The 12009-nt window shown below is 50.1% G+C and overlaps 1 protein-coding gene across 1 annotated transcript in view; it reads right to left on the bottom strand.

Moving 5' to 3' along the window:
• Positions 1–12009, bottom strand: part of TGFBR2 (transforming growth factor beta receptor 2) — an 89426-nt gene that overhangs the window by 47306 nt on the left and 30111 nt on the right. Inside the window, exons 2-3 of the mRNA XM_065932919.1 lie at positions 7013–7181; positions 2681–2871 (exon numbers count right to left, since the gene is read on the bottom strand). Coding sequence (XP_065788991.1) covers positions 2681–2871; positions 7013–7181 — 360 coding nt within the window. The remainder of the gene's footprint in view (positions 1–2680; positions 2872–7012; positions 7182–12009) is intronic.

Genomic DNA, 12009 nt, shown 5'->3' with positions numbered 1-12009 from the left:
TGTATAACTCAGTCACTTTGCTATATAGCAGTAATTATTAATCACACATTATAGGTCAATTATACCTCATTTTTTAAAAGTTTTCATTCTTTAGTATAAAGAAGAGATAGTAGCAATAAGAGAAATCGATCCCAAAGTGTTCTTTCTAATACCTGATGTTGTAGGTGAGGAAAATATCCCACCATAGAGGAAAGACTTATTTTTAAACACACTCCTTGGAGCATTTTAGAAGACTCTGAAATCACTCAGATATCTGACTCATCAGCTGTGCTGGATTTCTTGAACTGTACAATGAGAAGCTGTCTTTATGTTGATTATGTCACCTCACAAGGAAACAAACAGTCTGATAATGAATAAGAGGGGAAACATGAATGTGTGTCCATGATTATCACATGAGTTGAAACACACTGAAAACTGAAGTCATAAACACCTTAAGAGCTTACGGGAGTACACACACACACATATAAAATATATCCAATTTTCAAGCCATTTGTCAACTTTGTCACCTTCGAATGAAATACATTATCCCACTGTGGCTAAGCCAGTATGCAAAAGGAGAGTAGGGTCTCACAGATGATAGCAAATACGAATGGGTACTCCACTGTCAGGGACTGGTTCTTTTGGCTGAGCCTGGGCCTTCTGTTTAAGGTGAAGTACTTGGGGAAGGCTAGCATGGTAAACCAGGACACCAGGGCTGCCACGTTTTAGTGTGATTACATCTAGTTACAGCATCTCTCCTAACTTAAATTACATAAGGAAAAAAAGAAATGGCGTGCTTGGAGGATGAAAAAGTAGGAGAGAGGCGTGATTTTGAAAAGTGTTATGGTAACAAAGTATACATACCTGCCTTTGTACCCTGAGAATGTCACACAGATGGGAGGCTGAACAGGAAGGGAGGGAAACTGGCTAGAGGACGCAAAGGGGCGGGTCTGCAGTGCCCATGGCACGCAGAGCACGAGACTCATGGTTCCCGTAACTGGCACACACACGGTAGAAGGGATAGGATGTCAACCCAGCACCTGTGTTCCAAAAGGATTTTTGATTGAATTGGACCTATTGAGGGCTAAAAAACTTTTCCTTATTTTGATTTACAATCCTAATACCAAAATAATATTATTTTCACTACTGCCCAGAAAAATTAAAAGACATAATCTCCAGTGTTGGAGAAAGTAGATGGAAATTTATATGCTTATTCATCTTTGGGGGCATAAGAACAATTTAATAGCGGTTATCCAAATTTAAAATGTGCATATCTCTGATCTAGAAATTTCATTTCTAGAACTCTGTCTTGCAGAAATATTAGCACAAACATGTAAGATGTTTTTACTAAGACAGTCAGTGTAGCACTAAATGGAAAACTGGAGATATCTAAAACAATCTATCAACGAGGGAATAGTTAAGTCACTTGTAGAAGATATGCTTATACGAATTCGAGACAACAATTAACAGGTTACAATAGATCTATATATATTATCTTGTTCAGAAAAAGAATAAAAGTGGCTGAGTGAAGAAAAAATATTTCTAGGTAATATTTATGGTATGGTTAACTATTTGCACTGAAAGATGGATGAGTGGGTGCAATGAATGAATGGACAGATAGGTGGATAGACAGATGGATGGGTGGGTGAATGCATGGACACAATAACAGATGGGTGGACAGACAGACGGACAGATGAATAGACGGATGGTGGATGAATAGATAGGTGGACAAGTGGATGGCCGGATGGATGGACAGATGGGTGAGTGGATAGATGGATGGATGGGCAGATGGAGGGAAGGAGGGTAAGTGGGAAAGAGGGAGGGAGAGAGTGGGGGAAGAGGGGAGGGAAGAAAGGCTAATATGGATGAACGGCAGAGACAGGGGTGCATCCAACAGGCCATGAATACAGCTTATCTGCTGGGTTGGGAGTAAGGGAGCAGGTAAAGATGCTTCCATTTTAAAGTTGTTATATACTGCTGGACTGTTTGTATATTTAGTAATATACTATATTTGACACATACTACCTTTGTCCTTAAAACTCACTGAACATTTGTCTACACTGAAGGAAACATGGGTGCCCTCCTTTCACACTGAGACAGATGCTGAGCTTCCCCAATGCACACTGGCATCTTAACAGGCTCCCTGTCCTGAAGGTGAGCCTTAGCTCCTCATGGCCTCTGCACCGCAGTTCTCCCCAAATGCAACAAAGGCTAAGTACCCTTTAGACAAATCCGAGGAGTGAGCATGCGCACACAACCACTTGAGCTGACTTAAAGGACAGCTCTTCCTGAATCACACAGCTTCCGCCCATCACTGGACCAGTCGTTCTCAAACTTGAGCGGCGCCAGAATCACCGGGAGGCCTGTTTAAACGCAGACTGCTGGACGTGCACCCAGAGTTTCCGGTTCCACAGTCAGGGTGGGGCCCGGAACCTGCATTTCTATTAAGTTCTCAGGTGATGCCGCTACTGCCTTTCTAGGTCTTGTGCCTGGAGAACCACAGCTCTGGGTAACACAAACTATTTCTCAGTGAAGAATCATAATGTGGCTCCCAGGAGCCAGACTGGATACAGACCAGAGCTGACCCTGTCACCTCTTAAGCCCCTCTTTCCAGCAAGTAAGGGGGCCTGTGAGCCGCTCCCAGCACCAGCCATGGAAGGCCATACCTGCGCCTGCAGGCTGTTCGGAAGAGAACACTCACCTTCGGAGAAGATGATGTGGTCGTTGCACTCTTCAGAGCTGCAGGAGCACATGAAGAAAGTCTCTCCAGACCCCTTTCTTTCCTTCATAATACACTTTGAAGAAGCAGCATCATCCAGGACAAATCCATGGTAGGCAATCTTGGGGTCGTGACAGACCGTCTCCAGCGTGATGTTCTCATCATTCTTCCTCCTGGGTGCAGAGAAGGCGGGTGAGTGTGACCCGAAGGAGGCGGTCTGGGCCGCATCAACCTCAGGACATCATCTCTAAATGGCGCTGCCTCCCATTACTCCCGGCCCTGTCTCTCCCGGCCCCATCACTCCAGGCCCCGTCTCTCGTGGCCCATCTCTCCTGGCCTGTCTCTCACGGCTTGTCTGGCATCTCCTGCTCCTTCCCACCCAGCCCACTTTTCCCTTGGCTTATCTCAGAGCCCACTTAGAATCATAACATCGGGGATTAACTTCTTGGAAAATTTACACTTGAAGCCTTAATTCACTCATTCAATCATTAGAGGGAGGGCGTGGGGAAAAGGAGATAGCTAGGTCCTCGGGATGACTCTAAACCTTCCCTCCTGACCGCCCTGTGAGGTTCCCAACACATCCCTAGTTTGTTGGACAGAATCTAGTTAAATTATTCTCAGGGAGTGCGTCTGGCAAAGAGGCTGCGGTTCTGCTCTTTTTGTTTGCTGGGCCCGGGGCTCCATGAGTGAGGGCGCCATCCCAGCCAGTAGTTGGCGGGGTTGGAGACAGAAGAAACTTCTGGATGAAGAACTGCGGTTTCCTGCATGACAGAAAGGGACATGAGGGAAAATACAGAGATATGTGGGAAGGAACTGCAAGGCGTCCTTCCGTGCCAACACCATAAACCGAGTGTCCCTGCACAGCGCACACTCGGAGCCCAGCTCAGCAGAGAGCCGGAGACTCCCCCACGAAAGTATGCCATCTGCAGCATCATGGATGGCTTTGGGGGAAGTATGCTAAATGAAATAAGACACGGGAACACAAATACTGTATGATATCGCTTAGATGTGGAATCTAAGAAACACAACAGGACAGTGAATGGAACAAAACTCAAGCAGATTCACAGAGAACAAATCAGTGGGGAGGTGTGGGGGTTGGAAGGCACAAACTACTGGGTGTAAGATACACTCAAGGGTGGGAATATAGGAGTATTTTCTAATCATCGTAAATGGAGTGTAACCTTTAAAAATTGCATAAAAATTAAAAAATAATTTTGAAAAACACTAAAAAAAAAACCCTGTCCTTAACTCCCAAGTTATTGGGCGGTCTTGACAAAAACCGTGGCCATGAAAAAAGAGGCCCTCCTTACCCCCACAGGGTGTGGGCTGTGTGCAGAGAACTGAGGGGCTCTCGAGGGGAACACTGGTGGGTGTGCACACAAGTGTGCACTCGTCTGTGTTGGGGGGTCTGTGTTTGATCTGGTAACACAAGGAAGGCACGCCGAGTCCGCCAGGCTCCCAAGGAAGGGCATGGTATCACTCCTCTGCGAAGCTTCCAGAGGCCCTGGGATGGGGACAAGGAAGAAACTGGGAGCCATGAAGAAAAGCCTCTCCAGAGCCCTGAGCCGGTTCTAGGACCGCAGGGACGGGGCTCAACCTCAGTACCTGAGACAAAACAGAAGCACAGTCACGGATGTAGAAGACACGTGTGTGTTACCAGGGGGTGGGAGGGAGGGGGTGGCCTGGGGCTGACATGCATGCACGACTACACGACTGATGCTAAAAGGGCCTGCTGAGTAGCACGGGGGACTACTCCACACTCGGCAATACCTGCATGGAGAAAGACTCTAAAGAAGAGTGGAGATACATATATGGATATACAGAAACATGTGTGGGCTTCCCTGTTAGCTCAGACGGTAAAGAAACTGCCTGCAGCGCGGGAGGCCCGGGTTCAGTCCCTGGGTCGGGAAGATCCCCTGGTGAAGGAAATGGCAACCCACTCCAGTTTTCTTGCCTGCAAAACCCCACAGACGGAGGAAGCTGGCAGGCTACAGTCCATGGGGTCACAAAAAGTCGGACATGACTGAGAGACTTCATTTCCTTCACTTCACATATATATGTGTCAAAAAGAAAAAAGGACTTGAGGCTCCGTAAAGGCCCTTAAGGGCTTCCTCTACCCAGTGCTGTAACAGTGCCCCCTGGACAGGCAGGGCCCACTGTGCAAAACAGTTTGGATTCACTGAAGCACAGAAAGGAAAAATACAGGGAAATAAACACAGACTTCTTTGTCCTGCAACTGAAGAGATTGTCAATATCCATGACAAAAGAACCACAGTAATCAAATTAATATTGGTTCCAAAATATTTCAATCCTTGACAAGGACTTAAGCATTTCCCATGGTGAGAGTGAACAACTGGCATTAATTCAACAAGTGAATGAATGGGAAGACTAAAGCGGATCACAGAGAGCAGTCTTCTACTCCCCGCTTGGCTGTTTCTAACACAGACTATAGCCTGCGTGTGAGGGCCCCGGCACACAGACCCTGAGGCTGTGACAGCTCCGTACAGGTGCTTTGGGGCGAAGTCCCTTCAGGGCGCAAAGCTGCACAGAGTGGGCGAGGGGTTTGCGATGAGGTCTCAGCTGCCCTCTGGGCGGCTGGGGGTTGGGAGGGTCCACCAGAGCCATCCCAAGTTGAGGCCATGTGGTCAAGCATTCAGGCCCCGCACCAGCCAGTCCTAGGCAGCTGGCTCCTGGATGCAGAGTGCCTCCAGCTTGGTAAGTGGAGGGGAGCAGCCCTCCCTAGAGGGCGCGGGGTGAGTGCCTCGGTGCTGCGGGGTGGGGGCACAGGAGAGCACCCACACTGGCATCCCCTCTCCTCACCTCTGCGTGTGTCTTTCTGCAGACAGGGAGGAACAACATTCACTGTGTTTACTCGACATCTGAAACACGGAGGGGACAGAGTGGGTCCCCACGTCTCCTACCTTCTGAGATGGCAAAGCATCAATGCCAGGAGCGCGTGGTTCGCATTCTACCCCCTGCACTTGGACTAGGGGTAGGGAAACCCCCCTTAATGAAAAAGTCTGCTTTTGGTGCAGAAGTTAAGTTCTCACCCCCAGTGGCTATGTAAGCAAAGGTGAGCAGAGAACAGACACGGAGGAGGAGCCTGGGGTCACCCGGTCTGGGGTCTGAAGCTTCCTTCCCTGAACCTGACCGGTGGCCACTCTCCCCCTCTTGACCTTGGTCTGATGCTTCCAGAGAAGGGCGCCTGCCCCCCGGCAGGAAATCAAGACTGACAGAGCACCTCAACCGATCCTGAGCACAATCTGTCCATCCATCCCCTCCCATCACACGTGTCCCTCTCCTCCAACACCACCTCTGTCAAACCCTTTTGTAAATGCAGGGCTCAGGGCGGGACACAGTGCAGCTGGCTGGTAATGGCGAGCCCCCATGACAGGTCTTGGCTGCGAACATTCCTTCAGCTCTTAAGAGCCAGATTCATGCCCTGGTGTGTAGGGAAATGTGCCAGGCTCTCAGATCCATTGTCCAGGCTGAGGGCACATGGTCTGTAGAAAGTTTCCAGAGACTCCTGTCCAAAGGAGCAGGCAAAGATAACTGGGTGGATATTCTCATTTGCAAACAGCCAGGAGACACAGAGCTTACTTTAAAAAAAATAGCTGATACATTGAAACCATCCATATAAGTCTTCAAAATGTTACACTTCATCAACAAATGTACACTTTTTTTTTAATAAAATGAGGACTTCCTTAATTATCACTTTTTAAAAATCTCTAGCACAGACCCCCAATTCATAATTCGTGTTAATAACTACATGCTAATCAAATGATTCCCACTGTGTGTGTGATTGTGTGTGTACGTAGCAAAAACGAGAGAAAGAGGGAGGGAAGAAGAAAGAGAAAGAAAGGGGAAGGGAGGGAGGAGAGAATCTGCTCCCAGAGAAAGATGCGGAGTCTGGCCAGCGGTGGTGTGATGCGTTGGCCAAGGCTTCTGACTGAGGAACGGGTTATGTCCTGAGGCCCTGAGTCGCTTCCCCCGTTTCTGACGAGTGCGTCCCTCTTGCAGCAGCCACCATCCGTCTCCGTGAAATAGGACCGAATCTGCCTCCGCACGGAGCTCTGGACATCACTGCGTGGTCCCTAGGGGTGTCGGTCAAGTGGCTGGCAAGCGGCAAGTCCCTCTCCTCAAGGAAGGGGTGTGTGTGTATCTGAAAGTGCAGAGTTGTCTCAAGAAATTGCACCATGTAACTGAGAGAGAGGGTCTGAAGGGGGTAGATGGGACGAGACACGTGACCCTGCGTCCCGCGAGTGCGCACTGCTTGTAGGAGGAGGAGGGAGGAGCATGAAGAGGCACCCTCACCAGACGGCCACGCAGACCTCCTCCGGCTTCTCGCAGATGGCCGTGATGCTGCAGTTGCTCCAGCAGGACTTCTGGTTGTCACAGGTGGACGACCTCACGTCGCAGAACTTACACAGCTGCGCCAGCTTGACGGCGCCGTTGCCGTCAGTGACCACCATGTCACTGTTGACTGCAAAGAGAAGAGAGACGCCACGCGGTGAGCTGACAGAACCAGCTGCCAACGGAGCCCTGACACAACGCGATTTCGGATGAGCCTGCGGTCGTCAAGGATGAACGTGGAGAGGGCTCCCCAGCACCTCCTCACCAGAGGAGAAGGCTGGAGTGAGAGCCAGGGAGCGGTGGGGATGGCTGGGGTCGGGGAGGCCTGGCAACTTCTCGCCTTTGTCAGTGACCATCGTAAGGCACTCCTCTCACCAAAACCTCCGCGCTCAATCCAGAGACAGACGTCAAGCCGGCCTACCACGTGGTACTGGGTGCTGCTGAGTGTACTCTTAAAGGAAATTATAGTTTATTGGTGGGTGGACATGAAAACAGACCAGGGAAGGGCAATTCAAAATAGAGGCAGGCACAGAGGATGCAGGAGCCCGACGAGAGCCAACTCCCAATGGGCAGATCGGGGTCACGCGGAGCACAGCTGCCACATCTGGAAAGGGGGTCAGCCGGCTTAGAGCAGACACTGGGGAAGAGGGCAGACTTGGCCGCTGCTTTCCTGACCTACACTCACCAGAGCATCACGGTCTTCTTGGCAAAAGCCTGGCTCTGACTTCTCCCTGTAAAGTGTGTCTCCTAGACAAACACACACGAGTGCCAGCAAGCTCCACCTCCAGGCTCTGCTGCCTGCCCCCTCTCCGCCTCAGCCCTCCCGGCACCACCGGCTGCCCGCTCACTCTTCACGCACTCCCCTCGAGGACACCAGGGCCTCTCCCGGGAGAAGCCAGGCTCCCACCTGCCTCAGGTCTGTCCCTTACTCTGGCCTTCGCCTGCCTTCTTGTCGCCTTCCTGGTCTCCGTTAAACATCATTGCGTGGTCCCAAAGCAGCCCACAAGGGAACCAATGCAGGGCTTTGTCTGATCTTCTGCACATTCTCCACCACCCAGTGGCTTCCAATCTACACCAAACGCAAGCGCCACGCGGCCTTCTCTGCCTTCTTCCCACGCTGCTTCTCCAGGGCCAAGAAGAGGGGCTGTCACATAGATGCTATCCAAAAAGGTACTGATGGATGCTGCCTAGCTAATCCATGAAGGAGGAAACACAGAGGTGCACATCTGGCTCTGGCACCAGGGAGGGAGGCACCAGGTGCTCCCCTCACCCCGGGCAGAGTGCTAACAAACAGGAGACTCCTTCACGTTCACCAGTGCCCCGCTGAAGGCAAACTGTCCCTGCAACACACGGCACACTGAGAGGCTCTGACGAGGCTTAACACCCTTGCCTCTCTCCTTCCTCTGCGAGACCCGCTGCCACTGGCAGCGCTGGTAACTGAAGGCGTGAGCTGGGAGACAGAGCCCGGGCTGTCCTCAACAAACGTGAACTCAAAGGCCCTTCTGTGCCAGATGAGAAAAGACAGGGCGCCCGGGCACAGGGGCCCCAGCCCAGCCCGGCCCTCAGGAGGTGGGACGGTGCTTCTCCCAGGCCTGGGCAAGTCCTCCTGGTCCGCCCTGTGTGAAGGGCGCTCCGGCCTGAGGCCAGGCGCACAGCTCCAGGGCCCTCCCCCGCTGCGCCCTGCCCATGGATTCTAGTCTGCCCTCGACATTTTGCCACGCAGCCTTCTGTCGCTTGGGCAAAGCACCTGTTTCCTGGGTCTCTAAAAATAAAAACTTACATAAATTTAAGATTTGCTTTCTTGTGGTACAATAAATATAGAAGCAAAAAAAAAAAAAAAAAAAAAAGCCCATTCATCCCTCTCAGGCCTCAAGTCCATTTCAGGAAGTGTATTTTGAGGTAACAAACTATTTTGAAATTCTCAATGTCTCCCGGACCAAGAGCTCTAACTAAACTTAGCTAAAACTACAGGCTGCAATGTTCTCTGAATCTTGCGTTCCATTTGGGACTAAGACAACAGGGGGGGGAAAAAAAAATATATATATATATACACACACACACACACACACACACACACACTGGTTAGATTTGGATCCATTTGTGAAACAGCTAATTTAACCCTTTGGGCTTCCCTAAAAGACATAGGCAAGAGGAAAAAAAAGCCAGGCCATGTTCTATTTGATTTTTTTTTTTTTTAATAGTGTAGCTTCAGACAAACATCTATTTGCTGGTTAGAAAGCTTTGTTGCTTTTAAATATAAAATCAAGCCTCCAGGACTTGGAATTCAGCCTTCCAGCTTTCAGGATTTTAGCCTCTATTAGTGGTTATCAACTTTGGGGCCAATGCTGAAATCCATCCATCATTTAGGGTGCTTAACAAATTCATGGAACACTCTACCCCGCAGACATGCTGATTTAATTATTCTGGAGGGTGGCCTGGGCACCAGGACTTTTGGAAGCTGCTCAGACAATTCTCACATACAACCAAGGCTGAGACACTGCGCTGGAATTAGTTGGAAATGACATAACTCGCACAAAGCAAAGCAGCACAAACATGCCCTCCCTGTCCCCAACACACACACATATAATGCATGTGACAGAGGAGGAAAACACGCACCCAAAGCCGCGTGTTCAGCTCTCAGACACACTGCCGATGCAAAGGAGTCCTTCCCTGGGCTGGCAAACCTTTTTCTAGCAAAAAGCTAAGAAATGCAGCAAACGTGACAGTCAGAAGTGATGGGAGAGCAAAACAATCCCACGTGACTGGTGGGGGAAGCTGCAGCAGCAGCCACAGATGTGTGGACAAGCAGAAGTGCTTTAGATCTGAGGCCTGCAAAACAGTCCACAGGGAAGAGACAAAAAAGTGTCATCCAAAAAAAGAAAGAAAAAGAGAAGAAGCCAGAAGGGCCAGCAGCAGGCTGCAGGGTTAGGGGCCGGGCCTCGGGGAGATGCCCAGCCTGGCTGCCCAGTGGGGAGGCAAAACACGAGAATTCCGCCGGTGAATTCTGGGGGAGAGGCAAAAGACAACTTGACCCCGGCTTGGAGGCACAGGCCTGTGGAGGGAGGCAGCTTGTGTGCACCTCACCTGTTTGTCAAGGTGTTCCGTTATCACAGAGCCTCCTAAGTACCGCAAGGAGGCCCCATTTTCCCCTTTGTTACAGTAAAAGCTACCGCTGCTAAGGTGAGTGGACTTTCTAGCCTGGAGGCTTTTTTCTTGTCCAGTTTGAAAGCCCTGACACAGGGCAGAGTCTTTGCCTTGCCCCCACCCCCACCGGCCACACCCTACGAGCTGATTAGGAGGCTCCTGACCTGGACCATTCCGCCAGCAGTTAACTTCCAACCTCTGCTTAAAGCCAGCATTGTCCTTTGGGAATAGGAGCCCTGGTGGGACAGACAGCTAAGTGCAGGGACGCAGCTCTCTTCACACCTTTGTTGGGGGTCACCTAATCTTGATAAAAGATTTCTGCTCTCACTCTGGAGCCAGGGGGTAGAGAGAAATGCATGCAAACTTTGGTTCATCACTTCACTATTCCCTGAAGGGCCGTAGTCCCAGGTGAAGAAACCCAGCCCCACTCCAGAGTCCTCACAGGTCACTGAGAACATGCTGGATAGTTCAAGGCTAATTAGAATGGGAGGCAAGAGCCGTGGGGGGAGGAGCGGGGGCAGGGGGAGATGGTCATTCACTCCACACACGACTGCCTCTGTGCATTCCAGTCCACGGGAAAAGAATGGCAGCCCACTCCAGCACTCTTCCTGCAGAACCCCATGCACAGAGGAGCCTGGCAGGCTACAGTCCACGGGGCCGCAAAGAGCCAGACACACTGAGCCAGCATGCAGCGTCCTCCAGAATGAGAAGATCTCTCACCGAGAAAGCCACCCAGCAAAGGAAGTGAGCGAAGGCGGCCTCCTTCAGCATATGACGGTCACATGGACTATCACATGTCACTTCTTTTCAAACAGACCCATGAGTAATGGCAAGACCTTCAGTCTTGATCGAGTCACCTTCCTCATTTTAGAGCATGTTTCCCCCAAACCTGCTGCCTGGAGACCTTGCTGCCAGGTCTTGAGAATGTGAACCAAGTAAACGCCTGGCTGTGTCTGTCTCCAGAGCAGTGCTGCTGTCTTCGAAGGTCACAGACCAGCAGCCTAATAAGGATTAGATCATTCCATAACAATATTAAGGATTTTGCATACAAACTCTGACTGCATACCTTTTGGAATGGTGTCTAGCATTAGCTGAACTATTAGGTAAAGTCTCAAAATTCCAGACATAATCCCAAACATTTGGGCAGAAATGCACTTTGGTAGCTTTGAATTCCTGCATCTATCTACTGTCATTTTACGACATGTTTTGAAGGCACTTAGAAATTCATTTATTTTACAAACACCTGTGGATGTCTTGCTTTGTGCTATAAATTTCATAGCAAGGATTATTAAAACTGATATAACCAAGTACAGCATCTCAAAGAATAATCCAAGGCAACTGGCAAACAGAACCACTATGACTCAGAGCAGAGCTCCTCCGATATTAATAAGCACACAAATCCCCTGGGAACACGCTAAACCCACACGGGTGTGTGTACTACGTGTACTGGTTCATGCAATGGCAGGGATGGCCAGTCTGGAATTTCTAGCAGGCCGGCAAGCTGGAAACTCGGGCAGGAATCAGTGTTGCAGTTTTCAGGCAGAATTCCTTCTCCAGGAAACTTCAGTTCTTGCTTGTATGTAAGGCCTCCCAACTGACTGGAGGACGCCCAGTCACGTTACTGAGGGTAATCTACTTTTCGGAAGGTCAGCTGACTGTAGCTGTCAATCCTCTACTTTCACAGCAAGCCCCAGACTCCTGTTTGATTAGAGAACCAGCACTGGGGCCTCACCACCTACTCACAGGTGCCCGCCCCTCCTCTCAGGTAGGCACTGACCTGTCCTCAGCTGACGCTGAAGCTGCACGTTCACTCT

This window comes from Muntiacus reevesi, chromosome 4 (assembly GCF_963930625.1).
Source record: "Muntiacus reevesi chromosome 4, mMunRee1.1, whole genome shotgun sequence".
Classification (NCBI taxonomy): Eukaryota; Metazoa; Chordata; class Mammalia; order Artiodactyla; family Cervidae; genus Muntiacus; species Muntiacus reevesi.
The sequence above is the reverse complement of the archived record's forward strand: the minus strand, read 5'-3'. Positions and strand labels throughout refer to the sequence as shown.